At 41.2% G+C, this 21,286-nt stretch overlaps 1 protein-coding gene across 4 annotated transcripts in view; it reads right to left on the reverse strand.

Moving 5' to 3' along the window:
• Positions 1-1,244: 1,244 nt before the first annotated feature.
• zc3h18 (zinc finger CCCH-type containing 18) overlaps positions 1,245-21,286 on the reverse strand; it is a 33,001-nt gene continuing 12,959 nt past the window's right edge. Inside the window, exons 10-20 of one of the 4 annotated variants that reach the window (XM_020641983.3) lie at positions 20,742-20,921; positions 19,203-19,328; positions 17,036-17,128; positions 16,121-16,399; positions 11,081-11,197; positions 10,493-10,501; positions 9,332-9,537; positions 8,850-9,064; positions 7,313-7,412; positions 5,592-5,688; positions 1,245-2,467 (exon numbers count right to left, since the gene is read on the reverse strand). In XM_020641983.3, the coding sequence (XP_020497639.1) occupies positions 2,239-2,467; positions 5,592-5,688; positions 7,313-7,412; positions 8,850-9,064; positions 9,332-9,537; positions 10,493-10,501; positions 11,081-11,197; positions 16,121-16,399; positions 17,036-17,128; positions 19,203-19,328; positions 20,742-20,921 (1,651 nt within the window). In that variant the 3' untranslated portion in view covers positions 1,245-2,238. Of the gene's footprint in view, positions 2,468-5,591; positions 5,689-7,312; positions 7,413-8,849; positions 9,065-9,331; positions 9,538-10,492; positions 10,502-11,080; positions 11,198-16,120; positions 16,400-17,035; positions 17,129-19,202; positions 19,329-20,741; positions 20,925-21,286 lie in introns of all 4 variants that reach the window. The other 3 variants (XM_020641990.3, XM_020641966.3, XM_020642008.3) reach the window with 3 other exon arrangements.

Consider the following 21,286-nt stretch of genomic DNA (forward strand, 5'->3'; position numbering starts at 1 on the left):
CTCTCTCTCTCTCTCTCTGTGCATCCACATCATGAAGTCACTATCTGTAAATCTTAGTTTCTAACCACATATTTTACTGGGAGCTCTGGAGATATTTGTATAAACTGCAACTCAAAAACTTGTAATGTGCCAGTAAAGTAAATGTGTGCCCACGGATAAACAAATGACTTCAGTGAGGAGGTTATGCTTGCTCTCCCAGTGATGTTGAAACTTTTTGCTTGGGGTAAACGATGCAAATTGCTAGTGCAGTTTTCGGAAGGAACTCCGAGGTGTTCCCCAAACACATTATATACATATATTCTTTGGCTTCGAATGCCAGACTTCACCTAGAATAAAACCACATTTTGATGACATTTAGGATTGAATGACCACAAGAGAGTGAAATGATTCAAATGTTGAGCTACTAGAAATCAGTTGGTCATCATTAGTCCCATACAGCAGATATTCAGCAGCAGTCTTTTACCTCTTCTTCCGTTTAAAATTTTTCAAATGTTACATTTCCAACTCGATTATTGAAAAACCTTTTCAGCTGTTGTAAGCAAAACTCTATTCTGAATTCATTCTGAAACATTATAAATCATTAGATTATATGTAAATGTTTTTTTAGTTTTTGGCCCTTGCATGTACAAAACTGACAGTTCCATTGGTGCACATTTAAATCTCAGACTCACTGCATCCAGTGGGAAGATCATTTCTGACAGAGAAATACTTAGGATGGTAAATGGTTCATGGACTTGAGCTTGTATTAACACTTCTGACTACTCAGTGATTTTTCACCGCATGTCACACCTACACATTCACACACTGATGGCAGAGCAGTGACAATCAGAATCCCATTCATATACATTCATACTACACTGATGAAGCAGCAGGAGCAACTTTTGGGTTAAGTGTCTTGCCCAAGGACACATCGGACATGTGGCTGTAGGAGCTGGGGATCGAACCCCTGGCCTTACGGTTAGGAGACTGCCGACTCTACTATCCGCCCCACACAGGCAGGTTACATGCCACATACAACAGTGATCTCCATTATTTAAAGCTGTGGTGAAAAATCACCTAATAATCTTGATGTTCAACAGGTATGGTGTATTTAATGTTTACCCATTCTTGACCAGCCCTGAACTGAATTTTCCAGTTACAGTTAAGTTAAAGAATTTATAAACAACCAAGTGGGTCATCAAGTTTCTGGAAAGCGTAAATAGAATAGAAATAGAAACTAGAATAGAAAATACAAGTGACTCAACTTATCTTTATCAAAATAGTTTATTTAGAAGGCTTTTGTCACAAAAGCAAGACAAATCTTGTGTCTAAATGTCCCCCTTCAATCTCTCGTACTCCTCAAACTAAAAATATCACACAAATAAAACATCAGTTGATCACTTGAGAAGAGCTTAGAAGAAAACAAAATGCTGTAGATTAAAAAAAAAAAGAGGAAGAAGAAGCAATACTTCACATCACTGTTGTCTATAATCTTACACTTTAAAGAATCGGATGATTTGCTATTTTTGTACAAAGTGTGACAGTGAACACTGCCCTTAACACTGAACGCAGACAAGTCATTGGTTGAAGATGAGTCTGCTGTGGACAAAGCACAGGCTGACTTAAAGGGGCTGAATATGAATGCTCAAGAATTTGTGGATTTATACAAATAAGCATTGTGAAGTCTGTCTGTAACCTGTAGAGCTGACTCCACATGGAGGAAACCGAAGAAAACGTGTGGGAGAACAAAGACGATAGGAGGGGCTAGAGAAAGGCAGACGTAGGATACTCACGGTGTATAAATCTGTAATATGTTACACAACATGAGAAGGTGCTTCCTTTTTGAATGAACAGTGTGAAGCAAGTGCACAAGTGCACCTTAATACCCTTCTGTTTCTGTAACGTCGACATGCCATTCCTGAGATATCCCTCCCTGACCACATTCCCAAATGTTTTCTCCTGTTGCAATTTGACGAGGTAAACTGCAGCTGAGACATTCAGAGACTTTTGACGGGATCTAAAAACGAGCATATGGGAGCGAGAAACTCTCTGGAATGGAGCAGAGTGGAACCTCAAGCAAAGGATGGATGTTGAGTGGCCTTTTCCTACTCTCTTACACAATAGCCTCTATACATGAACCACACAACATTTTAATACATCCACTTAAGGCAGGAGAAAAGTCATCCCATGACCCTCAATGTTTCTCCGCCTCGCAGGGCCTCACTCAGGCAGGCTAACAGACGAGATGTGGGCTTTTGTTTATTTGGAGGGGATCTTTGCACGTTTTCGAGCGATGGCGTCCTCCACGGCCTTCAGCTGCTTCAGCAGCTCCTCACGGCGGGACAGTGTGTTGCTGGGTTTGTTAGAGCCTGAAGCTGAACCAGAGCCTGAGCCAGCAACTGGAACAGAGCCTGGGGCAGCCGGCTTGCCCAAAGGCACCGCCGGGCCTTTCCCAGACGACTTTGAGGGTGGTGACAGAGGTCGTTTTCTGAGGAAGAGGAGCAAAAGTTTCATTAATGTCAGTTAAGAAAATAATATTGCAGTGTTTCCCCTACCATTGTATAAGGGGGGCGGCCCCCAACGGCAAACCCCCGCCCCCCTTAATGGTCATTTTTGGAAGTTCATTTTTTTTTCTCATCATCATGTTATTTAACTTATTTACACGACGGCATGTCATATCTGTCTCTACATGGTCGCGCGTTTACAATTCTCCTCTGCTCTCCGTGTGGCGCATGGCGGAGTTTCGCCCTGATGCACACACATACACACATACACACAGACACGTTCACACACACAGGTGAGCACACTCTCACCAGCGGAGGCCTGGGTGTGTGTGGTTGTGTCTGACGGACGCACACGCAATAATAAAAAGTCTGTAAGAAGCATCAGAAAATAAAATAGTCGGCTTAGTTGACTTCGGACTTTTCTGGATATGTCTCTCTCTCTCTGCCGTTACTCAGGGGATGCGCTGTTAGCATGCTGCATTCAGGGGTGCTCAGACAATGAGAGATGCATTCAGGTGCGCTCAGAAACGGGAGTTGCAGGAACAACTCGCAGGAGGTGTCACAGGAGGTGGAGGTGTCACAATCTGTGTGACAGATTGTTTGTTTTTTTAACCACCTTATCCAAGGATAGCATCTTGATAACCTTTACTGCTGCTTGTAGCTATACTTGATTTTGACCAGTGACAAGTTAACTGATCTGTATGCTAGGTCAGGCTCTGTTCTGTCAAAATGTACGTTATTCTGGTCTCAACACTCCTTTAGAAAAAAATGAAAACTTAAAAATTAACTGTTGTGTGGATGGGCCACTTTCTCATTGCTCTTACAAAGCATTGAGTTGCCTAACTGTTTTAAGTATTTACAGGATGTAAATGTTGTCCTGAACACATAACATGTGTTATGTGTCTGATAAACAAAGAAAAACCCAGAGTACTTAAAGAAGTTTACAACATATATCATTCTTTCCAGCCAATTCATTGCATCACAGAGACACAGTGCGTGACAAGTTCCCTCAATATCAGGGAAGATCCCACTATAGTTTATTTTGTCACGGCTCCACATGACCATCTGGCTGCTGGATGAGCAGTTAACAATTTAAAGCTGTGTTTTTATACACTTCTATAAATACCCTCCAACACTTTAACTTTCCCCCGATTAGGTCTGCTGTTTGGAAGTTCAAACTTTTCACAAATTGAACAGGAATGTTTACAACACGGCGACATGAAATCAGCTTTCACAGCTGGTAACTTTGAAAAGATACATTTCCTTTTGTTCTAATTAAAGATTTATTTTGGGGCTTTTTGCCGTTATTGGAGAAGGACAGTGGATAGAGTAGGAAATCAGGAAGAGAGACATTCAGAAAAGGAGCCACAAGTTGGACTTGAACCCGGGCTGCTCACTTGGAGGACTATAGCCTCTGTACGAAGGGCGTGACCTAACTGCTAGGCTATCTGCGACCCATGGAAGAGACTTTATTTTAATAAGTCATAACCCTAAAACTACCAGGTCATATATTTGCTGACTAACAAAATAACTAACTCATTTTGACCACACTACAATGAAGAAAAGAATAAACAATGTGGATGACACATATGAGCTTTCACTTAAATAATGGTAATCACTACAATTTCATTACTATAAACTGATAACATAATTAAAACAAAAAGAAATTCAGATACTTCCCTGTTTATGTATTAAAATAGATTTAATTATGTTATTGTTGTGACGAATGAGTTCATGATGCAACTCATTGAGGAAATCAAAAGTCTAAAATTAGATACTAATACCTGAGGACCTCACTCGAAAACTTAGCGAGGCATATCTGAATAGTTGTTTGGACATCATCACTCTTTAAAGGTCCCATATTATGCTTTTTCTGGTTTTATATGCTCTTTAGTGTGTCTTCCAAGTGTCCTGTGCATGTTTAGACACATCTATGTGCAAAAATTCAAAGTCCGCGGAAACGCGGCTTCTCCTACGTCCTCCTGTTAGCTGTAGCATTAGCTGCATGTAACGCTCGGTTCTAGCCCCTCTCGATAAAAATTTGTCAGTGCGACGTCATTGTCAGTGTGAGATCACTGATCTAAATCCATTGGCTCGTTGTGGCAAGCCCAGCAGCTCATGTTGAAATTTCCAAGAAGCGTGCTGAGCAACTGACCAATAACGACAGAGCGGATCGGCAGACCAATCAGAGCAGACTTGGCACACGTGGGGTCTAACAGTGTGGGCTCAGCAGAGTGTAGCTGACGGAATCAGAGCGTAGAGGGAGCAAGGAGGAGCAGTACATGAAAACAGACACTTTTTTTCGGACTTCAGCTATTGTGAACGTACAAAAGTAGGTCCATAGATTAAATATACGAACCCCAAAAAGGGCAGAATATGGGCTCTTTAAAGGAGTCAATCAGGATATTAAAATGCTCTTTTCAAAACCTGTTGCAGCGAATTACTCGTTAGCACGACTCAAATATCTCTTCTGTGTCGGTGCTGTGCCGTCTGTGCTGCAGAGGTCTTGCCAACCAAATATATAAATATAACTAAACTGAACTTTTGGTTAAAAAGTAGCATTGTTATTAGTGTTTCCATTGTTCTGTTTGGGGATGAGGGAAATATGAACGCACCACTTAGCAGCAGAGAAGTGTCTAATATTTGTTATCATCGGGGTAACTTGTGATGCATTATCAAACCCTGAACATTTTCATCAGATTAACAGTCCTAAAAAAACATGACAAAATATCAACACAAGTTATTTTGTGGTGACAAGTTGATCACTGTGCTCACTTAATTTTGTCCAGCTTCCTTTATCAGCCTTTACAGAGATTGTATCAAAAACTGGGGAATTTGTGAACCAGCCAGTATAATATTGTCACGTAAGCAGTGATGATATAATATTTGAATGTTTCCATTTCCGTGGAATGTTCCTCTATTGTGGCCTGACACGTGTGGTTAGCAAGTTCATGCTCTGAAAACCCTGATGTGTTTGTCCTGAATAAAAAACAGTGATAGGGATGACCCAAAAGGGATTCCCCCCTAACTTTTTATGATGTATGATAAACTATACAAAATATCACAGTCCTACAGCAGTTTAATGTTAAAAGTTAATGCTGAACCAACCTGTCTCCCTGGGGGGGCATTGGTCTGGGACCTTGGCCTCTGGGGCGATCCATTCGAGGGGAAAGCATGGGTCGACCAGGAATCCTCTTATCACGGCCTGAGAAGCAAAAATATTCAGGGTCAGACATGATGCTGAGGACTGGATAAACCTGTTAATGACGTTCTTCTGAATTCATTCGTGGCAGCTGTTAACTTCTTTCATGAAATGTCTCAACTTCCACATTGGTTGATCTGAAACAGGATGTGAGTTAGTGTTTTTGTTAGAGAGGTCAATTAACAGAATGGACATTTTCATAAGAGTTCTGAACTTTCAAACCACAGCAGGACTAGAAGTCAACCCAGCATGGAGACATCAGAGTCTGTTTGTTTGATTCATACATTCAGATTTCTTCTTGTGGTGTCAAATAGGAAATGTTGTTCAGGCAAGTTCTGCTGACGCTGACTGTTTAAAGCAGAAATGCAAAAAAAATAAAAATAAATAAATACACTTGGTCCGGCTTCTGATGTAGAATTATTTGACCTGTCACATCGGGCAGCTGTCAAGTTATGTGCCAGCACATTTTAAAGTCCAGTCCCCATTGTGTCTGTTAAGAAAAAGCTGGCCCTCGTACAAATGTAGTTGATGACCACTGCTTTAGCTTAACCAGTGAGCAACATCTCTAGATACATGCATTTTAAAATAAGCATTGGTTTTAGGTAACTTATGGACGTTATCAACTTTGTTTTGATTGCAGTGCTAAAGCTGGTCTGTTAAAACCGTTAACACATTCAAATCAGAATTAAAATATTATTTACTGCAGCTTTCACAAACACAAGATACAAATAGATTTTAAGGCAAGTTTTTATTGTCTTCCTTATAAAATGTTGTTTTTCCAAACATTGTAATCTTTTCTGAGTGCCTTGTTTTGAATGCATTCTGTCTGAAGAGCTTTGGATGGTGTTTATTCTGTGTGCATCATAAACAAATAAACTTTGCATAAATTTAAGGCAGGTAGGTATCAGTAAACATTGACGCTCATGACACATTTGGTGTACTTCACATATATGCTGTCACTATGTTTCCTGGCATGTGTGCTTGTGTTTGTTGTTTTTAAAATAGAATAACATCTGAATACTGTTGTAGGGTTATGTCACCTCACAGCGAAACCAAGTGAAGTTGATGTGTCAGTGTGGAGGAGGAAAACATGAACCACATGACCAAATATTGAAGCAACAATAACAAAAACAGACATATTGGCTTTAAGTTTTCACTGTGAAATAATGGACTTCCCTGATGAGCTGTAACATTTGTCTTTTGAGCACTGAAACCAGATTGTAAAGTAAACGCATCATACAGTTTATCATTAACACGTCACGTCAAGTCACATTCATTGGTGTTGACAGAGTTTGTGAGTCTGTGAGTTTTAACTGTGATGAAACAAAGGGGCGGAGCAAGCCTTCGATTTCATTGCTGCAACCTGCTGAATTGATGACATAATACCATTGTGCAACTTTAACACTGACGCATATTTTCTAATAGAGGACCTTACTGGTTAATCAAAGAATCATCACAGCACAAGTTCATCCATTAATTCTGACTCACACAACATCAGAAAAGCTTAAAGTTGATTATTTACCAAAAAAATAAAAAAAAGGTTGTTTAAGTCTGCAGTGTTGAATCAACATGACATTGTAAGAGTGAACAGGTGTGTGTGTGTATAGTTTCTCAGCATGTTTCTCACCTCGGTCTGGAGAAATCGCCATTCTCTTGCTGAGGGGGGAACCTGGCCTGTCTTTGTCAGAGGGCAGGTACCTTTTGCGGTTGCCCTTATCTCCCTGCTGCTGTAAAGAGTGCAAACATTCATTGAACACCTGAGTGAGAACGAGTCAACAAGACAGTTAAAATCCACTTCTAAGTGCTTAAAACTTTGTTTAGTGATGGAAAATCGCACTCAATACCAGCTGTTCAGGCTCACAGTGCTCGTCATATTAACTAATATGGACTTTTCTTCAGAGGATGTGGCCACTGTTACTATTTCCCACTGACCTCTGGACAACAGTTTTAAAGCTTTGAAGCCCCTGCTGTATCTGATACTGTGAGCAGCATCAGAAAGTAACTGCATTTTAATACATGAGTGGAAGAAATCAATTTCAAGTATGCATCAGCAGCGACACTCCTGACCATCGCAGCAGACAGCTCTGCCATACTTTGACTGTCTCTGTCTTTCCTTTAATGCCACACCTGTCAAATGCTCCACTATCATTCTGCCTTTGTACTTCTACTTTGATTTAATAAGGCCCTACATGTGGAAGAGTATAAGGCATAACATTTAAAAAACAATGCCAGAAATCATCCCTGTGGCGTCGAGGATTTCTGCCTCTGTACACTCCTTGCCTGCTCTACAGACTGAGCCAAATGTGACATTTACACTGACGGTGAGGTGAAACATCTTAAACATGCAACGTAAAAAGGGAAAAGGATTTAGTTGGGTTTGAATTGACTTATTATGCATCTAATTTTTACATTCCTCCACACTTCAGATATCTTGTAAATCTCATTTTATGTTATCAGTGTTTCCCCTACCATTCCCGCCCGCCAAAAGAAAGGAACAAAATACTTAATTTATGGAATTGAGTTGAAATTAATTTATGTGCAATCGTTTTATTTTAGCAGAGCATGAACGTCTTTAATGCATTCTACTGTCCTGTTCCGCCAATTGAGAAACTCATTTCCACAATGTGGCTGTGGTTTCCAGCTTGTGATTAGGTTGGCAGCTTACGTCCATCACGTAAATTTTTCTTGAGTCCGCCCCTTGTTGACTTTGTTTTCAGACATAGACCCAGCGCAACCTTGATGTTACACAGAGGGAATCTACTGCATTACTGAGCAGCGTGCTGCCATTTCAAACAGACAACCCTCCTTTCTAAAGGTTTTATCTGGAAAAAGTTTTGGGATAAGCAGAATGTGAGTTTTTTCTCCACATCCGTTCGGATCTTTTTTTAATTGGTTAAAATTGTGTTTAAAACATTTGACTCTGTCAGGATCGTGCGCAATACAACACTGAATATAACTCTAAAAGCACAATCACATCCACCAAAAACAAGTGTTGTTCCACTTCTTTTTGTTTCCTGACTTTATGTTTCTTCTGAATAAATGTGATGGGGTAAAGGTAAAAGACTATGTCTTTATATTGTACTGTTAAATGTAGGCTACAGAGAGCTTGTTTCTGGTGTTTTTTAAACAGACTCTTTAAGACTGGAAAGAGTTACAATAGCCACCTTGTTGAGGAGGGTGAGTTTGATGTCTTTGTGAGATCCTGAACCTCCATAGTTTCCTGGGGGGCCCATGGCGCCAGGTGGGGGATGTAAAGGGTGGCCACCGCGGCTTCCCGGTCCTGATCTAGGCATAGGGTTGCCTCCTCTTGGTGGGCCTCCAGATGGGTCAATCTTCCTGCGCTCTTCCCGGAAAGGTTCATCTTTCTTTGGCGGTCTCTCTATATTAAGGATGACAAACTGATGAGTCATGGCCATCAATTATTTATACCCATTTTTTTTATAAAGCATAAAACATTCTTAAATATTTTTAAATGCCTTTATTATCAAAGTAAACATTTAAAGGTACATATTTGCAAATATCCTATTATCACTGTCATTTCAGCTGTTATTATGTTTGGTTATTTGAGACGGGGGACATGTTGTATGTTATGCTGTTGTCCATCAGTCTGTCCATGCATTTGGTGTACTTTGGTGTCTTCACTAACCCCTGGTTTTGTCTCTGCCATGTGGAAGACGGTCCCGTGGAGGCCCTCTCTCCTTCCTCGGTTGATTTGGTGTGGGCGAGCGGGAGCTGGCGGAGGACACGGGGCTCGCCAAGTCAGCGTACATGTCATCTGAGTCAGCGCTCCGCACAGAGCTGCTGCTGGACGATGCTGATGACACCGATGACACGCTGCTCACACTCAGAGACCTGCGGCGGGAAACAAGAGGTAAGTTAAAACATGAGTGTTCTGTTCTTTGCATACGTCTCTTAAAGCCTGGCTCACACTGCAGGATAATCGGGCTGATTTGAGCTCTGATTCTTCCTTCCCGACAATCGCAGAGTCTCTCCCGACTCAAGGCTGCTCGGACCCGATTATCTGCTCAGATTATCTTGTAGTGTGAGCGGTACAAAGATCCAATCTTAACGTCCCCGATTTATTTCAAACATGTTTGATATTTCAAATTAAAATATTTGACATTCACGTCACGCAAGGGTCCGGAAGAAGTTGTGTATGACTACTATATATTAACGAGAGACAAGGGAGGACTGTAGTCATGGCGACCAGCGGCAGGACGCAACCCGGCGTACAGATCCTTAGTGCAGCACTTTTCTGAAACTTGTATCCATATATCTACAATTGTATCTACTTTCCTCTATCCTACAACAAGTTCCACTTCCTTCTCTTTCACCAACCGCCTACCTTTGCTTTTTTCAAATGAAACTTTATTAACAATTGTCAACGCTCCGTCCCGATTTCACTTGTACAGTGCAAGCTCTCCGGCCGTGCCCGACAATCGGGTCGTACAGTGTGAGCACGTCAATCTCAAGGTCTGGTCGGGCGTCGTAAACGATTCAGTCGTACAGTGTGAGCTGACATGCCACCCCTACCTTTATACAACGGGGAAAAATCTCAGTGTGAGCCAGGCTTAAGACCGATGGAATTTAAAAAAAACCCAATACCTTCATGAGAATCTTTTATTTGGAATTTGAGGAAATGTGGTGTACAATTAAACAAAAACTGTTGATTTTCAACAAAACACAAAACCTATAAATAGTAGAACCAGAGTAGTCAGAAGACTAGGAGAGTGCTACACAAGCTCAAGTCCATTTACCAACATAACATTACTGCACATGCACACACCATCAGAGATGACTAGCATACCTGGATTTCCTGGATGTTTCCAAACAGAAGCAGCACGTGAAAGAAGGAGAGAAGAGCACATAATTCATCTTCATTAGGATGTGTACTCAGCATGACCTCTTTAATATACATTTCAAAGTAGCTTTTACATTTTGGTGCATCAAGCAGAATGCCAGATGACATGCTAAAAATAAAAATATATTTCAAGTTCTATGTTTTTTGAACTGCCATATCCTGACACCAGAGCTAATGTCTGTGCAACATCTACAAAGCAAAAAAACCTTTCTGACTCCACGTGGTGCGACACTAATGCAACTGAAAGTTTCAAGTAATGCAAAATAGTTGAAACTTTTTGAGCTTATGATCAGCTCTATTGGATTGTATGTGTTAACTACACAGTTACATTATGTGCAAACATGCTTTGTGTCCAATCTTCTATTCGTGAAAGTGTAATGGTTATATAATGAGGTCATTCATCTGATAGGTTAAAGCTTTGCAGAAATAAATACACCCATATTTGAAATATATGTTCAGCATTATCTCTATAAAAGTAAAATTTCACAGGTCACTCTCTTGATGTGAATAGAAGGTGTTCACAGGAGCGGGTACCTGGATTTTCTTGATCCAGAGCGTGAGCGTGAGAGGGAGTTGGAGGAGGATCTGGATCTGGAGCTGGAACCAGAATAACTGCTGCCACTTCCACTAACACTCCCACTCACAGTTTGTCTGAAAGACACAGACAAAGACTGGTTGTACTGACATGCTACTTTGTCATTCTACATGTAGAGGCCCAAGCAAGCCCGGCAGAGATTGATCTTAGACCTGTATAGGGTGTTTGCATACCATATTATCGCTGTTTCTATTAAAGGACCAGCAAATCCTGGATTTTTTAAACCTGGGGTAAGAGCTAATCCAGGTTCATGATCCAGAATATTTATTACATTTGTAAAAACTCAACCAGTGAGTCTTTGACCAAAACGCAACATTGGGGGTGACTATAGTAAGCATTCGATTTTCCTGATATTTCTGACCATATTACAAAGAAAATTGGCATTATGCTTAAATAAATGAAACCCCAATTGAATCTAGTCAGGATTTTTTTTATTGCGACAGTGAAACAGGGGGAGGGGAGGGATTTCGAGTGAGAGTGCTGTAGTGAGGTTGGGAGAAGGGTTGCTTTCATCCACAAAAACTATCTTTTCTCTTGATTTAGCTTTGACAATGTTAAATACCTAATATAAGCAGAATGTTCATTATTGGAAGTGTGTGTCTCTGACTGTACATTGAGCGTTTATAACGCAGCGCTGTTTGACAGTCTGTGAGGAGAAGTTCACAGACTACAGCTGGCTGACGTTACGATCGTTAAATTATTGATTGTTGATAAAAGTAGACACAGTAAAAGTGAACGGCGTTCCTGGCTCGGTCCATACGGATCAACTGTGTTCCATTGCACAGTTGCACCACAGGTAAACAGGTGGCACCCGCGAAGCTCCGTCTGCAGACAGCAGTGGTGCAGGGAAAAGTAGCAGCAGCTACATCATGTGCAGTTATTATAACTCAGTATTTTTGTGTTTTTACATGACCAGTGTTTCCCCTACCATTATATTAGGGGGGCGGCCCGTCCCTCCCAATGGCATCCCCCGCCCCCCTTGATGGTCAAGTTCAATATATTTTCTATATAGCACCAGATCACAACAGAAGTCATAAGGATTCCGTTCCTCTAGAACAGGTCTATACCTCCTCCTTTTATTAAACAAACTTAGTAGCCTTATGTTATTTATCTTATTTACACAACGCCATGTCATTTCTGTCTCTACATGGTCGCGCGTTCACAATTCTCCTCTGCTCTCTGTGTCGTGCATGGCGAAGTTTCGCCCCGATGCGCATGCATGCATGCGCGGTAGAAAACCTACCCGCATTTTGCACTCGGGGGTGTCAGCGGAGCGTCCACCCATGCCAAAACATACGAACATACATCAGCTGGCTATCCAGCGCGAGCTGCATGCATAAACGGATGAGAGGGGAGTTGACTGCTGGAAGTCAGACATGTCGCATTTAAGTTTATGTTCTGCTTGTTCAACAGTCATTTGATATATTGATATTTTAAACATACATTCAGAGAGAATTTCAATTGTCATTTTTTGTTGTTTTTGTGCTGGGAACTTTCATTTGGGTAAAACCTCTTTGGGGGGGCGCCAAAGAATTCTCTATGTAGGAAGAAAACCTGATGTCTGCTTAATTATGGCTGTGCAGTGGTTAGCGCTGTTGCCTCACAGCTAGGAGGTTCCTGTTCTGTGTGGATGCATGCGTGGGATCCCCCCGGGTACTCCAGCTTCCTCCCACAGTCCAAAGACATGCTTGTTAGGATAGTTGGTGACTCTAAGTGTGAATGTGAGTGTGGCTGATTGTCTGGCTGAATCTTGATGTCCTCCCTAAACCCTGAGACCTTACAGACTTAATTGACGTCTCCTGGAAAGTGACGGAGTGCATGAGGTTGCAAGAGCTTTAAAATGGTTAAATAAGAATGGGACAGCACTTTGAGACTTCTCTGTAACCATGATAGCACGATGTCATGTGGCAGTAAGTATTTTTATTTTACGTTTTTTACTTTACTTGTTTTCCATTCTTGTGGGCTTCCCCTGGGAATCTTAAGTTTCAAGTCACAGTGCTTTGAACTATGGGTAATTCCCTCACGTTAAGTCTGCAGATATGCCCACTTACGGACAGGGAGCATAAAGGGCTTGTAAAGTCAGTGAGAGATCCCTCATGCTCTGAGAGCCCTCACAGACTTAGCGGGAACGGCAACAAAGTCAGTGATCGTGTGAGGGTGGACATCGAGATTGGGCCTCTGTTTACATATGTCTGCCCTGTGATTGACCGACGAACAGTCCAGGGTGTACACACGCCTCTCCCCCAATGACAACTGGAATCGGCTCCAGCTCCCTGCTTAATTATAACTTATGATAACATATATTATTTTTATTTATTATCAGTATATATTTTCTCTGCTCAGCCACAGTAACTGTGTCATTGAGTCAGTCTGGAGCAGAGAAAACAGTACAACATGTACTGTTGCATTTCTCATCCAGCAGAGATCATCGCCGAGTTCATGAAAGCAAAAGCAGCAGGTTTTCATCATTGAGCCATGGACTCATTGTTACTCAGTCAGCGAAGGTTTGAAACTTAGGAGACATCTTTTCAACTAAACATCTCTGAGACGATACATTTTAAATGATCCTGAACATCAATTAAGACATTCAGATTCAGAACTTAACATTTTTGAGATCCCTGATAGTCCTTAGAGTGATTCTCAAGGAAATGTTGAATCCTTGACATGACGTTGCTATTGGTTAGCTGCAGACATGGTGAGAGTGACCGGAGTAAAGTCGAACAGACCGTTTGACCGGATCACGTGTGTTCCCGACTCGGTCCATATGGATCAACTTTGTGCTGTTGCAGTAAAAAGGTGCGTGTGGTGGCTGGCGCTCCAGTGTGTGTGCGTGCGTGCGTGTTTGTGCAGCAGTATGTTGATGTGTGATATGTTCAATGTGCCCCACGATGCTCACAGCAGGGAAAAGTAGCTTCAGCTACATACAACACGCTTGATACTCATAGCGCGCCTGCACTCTCTCTCGTGCACGCAGCAATTGTATGAATAAATGAAAAAATGAAATAAAAAAAGGTTGGAAATATACCCCGGTAAAGCCTATGTGTGGGAAACACTGAGACAATATATCAAATGTTAAAACTTCAAAATTCCATTGTTTTTGGAAAATAAAAAACATGCTGATATTCCCAACACAACTAAATCTCAGTTTCAATATTTTCTCTTTTCTGTGCTATTTAAATTAAATCTGGGATTTCAGTGTTTTGTACACCTTCTTGTTCCGTTTCTATTTACATTTTATAGTGTCCCCCTACTTTTTTGATTTATTGTCATATAACAGAACCAAACTCTCTCCATGGAAAATCAACAGTTGCTGATGAAATTAGATCATCATCAACCCAATCTAAACCCACAGATGAAAAGACGAAGTACACAAGCGAAGCAGACATCCAGCACCACCATCAATATGTTGTATGAAACTAATTTCTCAAACTGGATTTGGTTTCTAGTGACTTTAAAAGACATAAACAACCTTTATCTGCCACGTGAAATATTTGATGAATGTTAACCATCCCATAGCCGCAGTAGTATCACTGACATATATCCAAAACTATCAATGCAATCACAGTGCAGACGTTCACAAACAGAAATACAAACTGGTTTTCCTGGATAGTTTCAACAGGCTGCCCACACACACGCCCACAAACAGAGAGGAAGACACTTTCACACAAACACCATAGCTGTTGTCCCCTGCTCTTTACCTGCTTCTCCCCTCCGGCTCAAATCACATGCAAACACAGTCCTGCAGAACTCACAAAAGTGCTGCTTTTCCTCAAGCCTTTCCACCCACTCACTCACCCACACAATCTCTCTGGTTTTTCCCCCCAAACAGTACAGGCTGGATCCAACTCTGGTATCACCGAATGCCACACGCAAACACACACACACAAACAACTATGCAAAAATGAAATTGTGAGGAAACACCTTTCTGCGTTTTCCAAAAATGTGTCTCCCACACAAAACAAACTTCATGCAAATTAAAACCTTTTTAAACACAAACACCCAGGCATCCTATGTTTTCCAGCTACATGCACAAAAAACACCTGATTAATAAAATCCTGGAAGCTGTTCTCAAGCCCAAGCTGTGCAATATGACATTTGATGACATCATGACTAAGTATCCATTGCAGAATGAAAAAATACAGGAAAATAATGACATTTACACACATCTGTGGCAGGGCCATGGAGTCAATTACTTCAACTACTTCTCAACCATTTTCAGTAAACTGACTTAAATAATTGTCACAATACGGTCTTACAGTATGACAAAGACCTACATTTGAATCACAATTGATGAAAAATTATTTTTAATTAAGGAATGTAGCCATTTTCCATTGTTCAAAATACAGCCTGACCGATTAAACTGCCAGCCGTTAATAATCATAAACATCAATAACAAGCGTACTGATACTGTATCATGGTCATAGCCTTAAGAAAGACGGTAGAACTTGTGATAAAATTTGGCTGTGATACTACTCCACATTACTACTTGCTTGCATATTAGCGTGGTCCTTGGAATTTAAACACACGCTTATTTAATGCCACTTAAAAGTAGCTTAATTCTTGGTGTTCCTTGGATAGTGCATATATATAGAGATATATAACACATGGTATTTCACCCGGGGCCACTTTGTAGTGAAGCTTGAAAAACTCTGAGAAGCAGGAAAGACAGGTGAACAGTAAAAGTCATAATTATTTATAAGCAATTAGGTTTTTGGCATAAGTAAACTCGAACGAGTCCAATTTCAGAGCTTTAGAAAATCCTTGAAAAAAGTGACAGTTTAAAGTTTCTCCTGATCTGTCTTTTTAACCAGTTCAGCAAGAACCCAATGCAAACTTGAGTTTGAATAGACTACCTCGAAGCAAACCTTTTCTTTTCCTGATTCTTACCATGAATCAAATTCCTTTGGTAATGTGTCCCAACCCCATAGCATATGATGCAATGTGCAAATACATGAAGATCTTTAAGATAAGACACCTACCTCCGAGGAAGATGCTGCTGCCGGTCTCTCCGTCTGTCTTCCCTCTGGTTGGGAGGTTTTCCAGGTTCCCGTGGAGGCAGGGGTCTCCCTGCTCCGCCACCACCTGCCGCACCACCTGCACCTCCAGGCTCCCGAGGATTGATGGGAGGCTTTCCTCCTTCTGGCGGGGGTTTGGAAGGCCTGCCTTGTGGTCCACCAGGAGGAGGAGGGCTGGGAGCTTTCTTCATGGGAGCTTTGTCTCTGCGAGGAGGGGGCATGGCCCCTGGCTTCGGTGGCATGCTTGATGGGAAAAGGGCAAAATTTGAAAGCATCTACCATGCCATGTGGTGTTTTAACTTGTGATCAATCATAATGACATCTGATGCTATGAAGAAACCGTCATTATAGACTTTGAAGGGACTTTGTTGTGACAACCTATTGATTGACTGTGGTTTATGGAGAAAAAGTTGACCATAAATTAGACACTTAATTAAAGGTAATAGCATTATTTTACACCTGGTTCATATTTCAAATGATAAGGGGAGGTGTAATGTTGCAAAACAAGAATCAGGGTTCACAAGGTAGAACCACGAAACTTGACACAATACAATACAATAACTGTAAATGATGTGCATTAGCTTTCCAAAACATATGAACACAATCAACAAGATGAGGGCGCTGTAATTAAGGAAACAAAACTTGATTTTTGAAAGGCCACGACGAAAGTCCAGCTCATAGTGCGCTACAAAAAAGGTGGATCATTGAGTGAGCCAATATTGAATGCTGCAGGCTTTGTGATCAATGTCGGGGCCATGTTAAAAATAATCCAGATGATCCAATGATCAAGATAACCCTTGAAGGTGAAGTGAAGGTGAAGCAAAGATGGAGGCAGAAGAAATTATCAGTGTCTGTGGATTGAGTGGATGAAGTATTTACCCTTTAGCCAGCATAGGGGGAGGGTCTGGTTTGTTCTTAGCCGCCCTTGGTGCTGCTGGACTCGGTGAAGGAGACGTGGAAAAAGATCGAGACCTATGACACAGTCATGAGAGTGTTATAATGAAGCTTAAATTCAACATTAGATCACATTTCAGAAGTGTAGTGGAAGTGTATTTTTTTTTTGCTTTCATGGTAAACAGAATTTCCAGGTCAGCATTTACACATATTTTCTCTGCTGACTGGTGTTAACATAAGCATCAAACCCTTGTATTAACATATGACAGATTGTAGCTGGACTTTAATTTGTAATAAGAAAGAAGATATCTGGATAAATAATTAGCAGAAATTAAAAATTTAAAGAAATTAAATTTTTTGAAAAGATAATTAATTCAATTTAAAACATACATTTTCACCATCACATAATGCTCATTCTGCTGTCATGTTTCTATCTTTCACAAATATTCTGGCATCAGTCACTTATTACAGCCAATCAATTCATCTACACTGCTATGATAACTTAAGGGAACACTTAAAACTCACAGGAGATCTTGATGAAGCAATTATTCAATAGAACTATCTTTGACCATCAGAGAACAAAATGCAGTAACAACTGTTAATGGAAACCAAAAGCACCAAACATTTTGAGAGCTGGATTCCAAACCACAACATTTTTTTAATCAAAATTGACATTGACACGCTGATCTAATTTGCGTGAATTTTATCATGGCCTCTCATCAAGTGACTCAGTAGTATATATTGCTACCGCAAGCTCATAAGCACTGCTGACTATGTCCAGGCATGCTCCATCGGCAGATGGTGTCCTGGGGGATCTCCTGGACAGTCTGTGACTGTACTGGACTGTATTTGCCTCCCAAGACCATCACTGACACACTGCCAAACCGCTCATGCTGGATGATTTTAGAGGCAGCATATCGTCACCACAACATCTCCAGACTCTTTCAATCCTGTCACATGTGCTGAGTGTGAACCTGCTCTCATCTATAAAGACAAGAGGGTGTAAATAGTGGACTTGCTAATTCTGGTGTTCTCTGGTGAACCGAGGTGCCCGGTGCTGGGAGCATCTGCATGGGGCCCTCATGCCACCCTCATGGAGTCTGTTTGTGACAGTTTGGTCAGAAACATGCACACCAATAGCCTGCTGGAAGTCATTTTGTTGGGCTCTGGCAGTGCTACTCCTATTCCTCCTAACACAACGGAGGGGGGGAGGGGGAGGGGGCGGAGGGGAGGGGGCGGTACAATGTGACGTAAATAAACAACGCGGAAGTAACAACCGAAGCAACAGAGTCCGCTACACGACGTTATAATGAGAATATTTGCCTTTATATCAATGCTATGTGTAATCCAATGGAATGACAACATCCACAAAAGAGTGGAGAACAACATACTGACGAACAGAAAACATAATGCAGCCGTTTAATTACGTGCACGGAGATCGTAGTGGTCGCATGCAGACACTTTATGCAGTCACTGTATATAAACGTCACTCGGGTCCCATTGGCTCAAATTGAAATCTCCGGTGTGTATGCGGCCGTGTTCAGACATCAGCTCACTCGGATTTTCTGCGGATAAAATACTAGGGGTCTGGCCGGAGAAACTCCGGGTAAAGTCTGTGCGAAAAATGCAGCTGTTTGCGTTCACACATAGCCTAAAGTCCCTCCGGGTAGCCAAATCTCCGGAGTTTTTCAGGAGATTTCCGTATGTGTGAAAAGGGTTCTAGACAAGAATTCAGTCAGGAAGAATGAGAAGAGAGCAATAATCTGTGAACACCAGATACAAAACCATTCCCTTTAGATAGACTTGCTTTTGCTACTACCGTTGCACTTAATGCCAAAATGCATTGACAATTAGCTGTTCTTCCTAAATGGACAGATTGATATGGCTGAAGTTTAACTGACATGGTTGTATACTGTGGTTCAGTGTTCCTTTGAATTTTCAGAACTTATAACTTTTTAATGCTGTAAATTACTATTTAATGTCGACTTCCTGCAAGTGCTTCAAACTTGAATCCATTTCTTCAAACGGTGAAATCCCAGAGTAGAGGACATGCAGAGGTGCAGAAGCACAGGAATGACAGTATGATGTGTCTCCTTTAAGCAATGGGGCAAAATCAACAAGTAGGTGTAGCGAGACAAACACACTAGTATACCTAGAGCGGCTGCCGCTGAAAGAGCTGCGTTGGGAGGAGTGGCTGGAGTAGGAGCTGAATGAGGAGGAGCGGCTGCGGGAACGAGAGGACCCAGAGCCTGTGTAGGATGAAGAGTGAGAAGAAGACCTGCAACACAAACACAGGGTACATGTAGTTAACAATAATGAAGGGCTTTCTAAAGACTTTTCAAACACAGTCTTTTGCAATTCCCATTCAAAAACATGAAAAGACTAAAGTGCCTCAGTCTTGTCAATGTGCAAGCATTAACCTTTTAATGAGATAAAAGATACAAATATAAGAGGGGAGTGACAGAATATAAATGAATACAATAAAATACAGTAACTAAGAAGGAGTACTTTATTATGCGACTTCACCTTAATCTTCCTGTTCTGGGTGATGGAATTACAGCTATGTTAATAATCTAACAGACAGCACGGTTAATAATAGGGTTAGGGTTAACACTATCACTAGGAATGTACTTCCTCATTGCTCACAAAAACTATCACGTCTGGAATATATCGGTACTGGTAAATCGCAGTCTGTTTTTTGGGTTATCCCAGAAAGAAAAAAGGTTTAAACTGTCTACCTGCATGACGGTTTCTATTGTGGACAGCTGTGTCGCTCTTTTTGTACCATGTGTTTTCGCTTTGTGGAGTTTGCACTCCTACTAGTTACAGTACAGTGTATACGCTCTCACCGTACTGTACTGCATGACTTTGCTCTCGTCACTCGTTAACTATAATATAGGAGTCTTTCAACCAGGCAGGTCTGTGTCCCCATGAATCCCAGCACAGCTTGCAATACACAATGAATGGGGATGAATCTTCAATCGCATCACCTCGTGTGCAGTATGTTGATGGCGGCTGCACCCGCGGTATTGACAGCACGTGTGTCAGCATTTTATACTGGCATATTGGTAGCACAGGTGTATAAGACGCTGCCAAATTTTTTGGTTACATATTAGGTATTGAAAGTGTGTCTTATACATCAGATTTTAAGGTAAGCATTCACTTAACTCTGCCTATAAATGTAGGTTATGTATTCTATGTCTTTCTATCATATTGGATGTGAAAAAGCTTTTGATTTCGATAATCACCAACAGTCCAACTAATAAATGGCCGACGCTGATCAGCTGTGTTGCACACCGGTTCTCGAGAACATTTCTGGAGAGCATTTTGCGTTTCTAATAATCAATGACTGATCTGCCAGTTGAAGACAAAGGCTGCTGTGGCTGAGAATGGTCAAAGACATTACAGCATGCACAAGCTCCTTAACAGTAGGGATGTCGCAGTGAAGGAATTCCCATCCCTGTGGTCCAGGGTGGCTCAATAGCGCTGTATGTGGTGTTATCGCACCACAACTTTTTTGCCTACCAGCAATAATATCTGGGCTGCAAGATTATTTTGACTTTTACTTATTTGATCATTTTCTTAATAACAACGATATGATAATGAGTGACAGAAACAGATGAAACCTTGTTACCCAATCTTGATCAGACATTTATACTGAAAAAAGTAAAAGTAAAGAAGTTAATCCTACCTGGAGGAGTTTGAAAGAGAGACAGAGGAGCCAGAGGGCCGATGTCGCCTGCGCCCTCGTGGTGGAGACCCCATTCCAGGTCTTCTTCTTGGTGATTTGGACCGACGCCATGGATCCTTCCACTCATCTGGTCGCCTCATGACTGGCATCATATCCTTCTTTGAGGGAGGCTCCATCGGTCTGCTGACAAATTTGAAAACAGGATCAATTGCTGGTTAGAGATAGGTGTAAGTTAAGTTTAAGATATGTTAAACCTTTTTTTCTTCACAATTCTCTGTCCTGTGGCCAAGGGTTCTGTGAGAGTTCTCTTTGGACACAGGTCAAATAAAAAAAAAAAATACATTGTCTGACATGTTCCTCAAATTGCATGTTTCCCCCTGTCGGAAACAGCTCATCATTTTGGCATTTTTACACCAGACAAATTGTTTTTCAATCATCAAAACTTATGATTGTTTTCTCTATTGACTGATGGACAAATTGTTTGATCACTTGTAATTTTTCTTGGCATTTAATAAAGTCAGACAAAACTAGACTATGGGACTCAA

This window comes from Labrus bergylta, chromosome 7 (assembly GCF_963930695.1).
Source record: "Labrus bergylta chromosome 7, fLabBer1.1, whole genome shotgun sequence".
Taxonomy (NCBI): domain Eukaryota; kingdom Metazoa; phylum Chordata; class Actinopteri; order Labriformes; family Labridae; genus Labrus; species Labrus bergylta.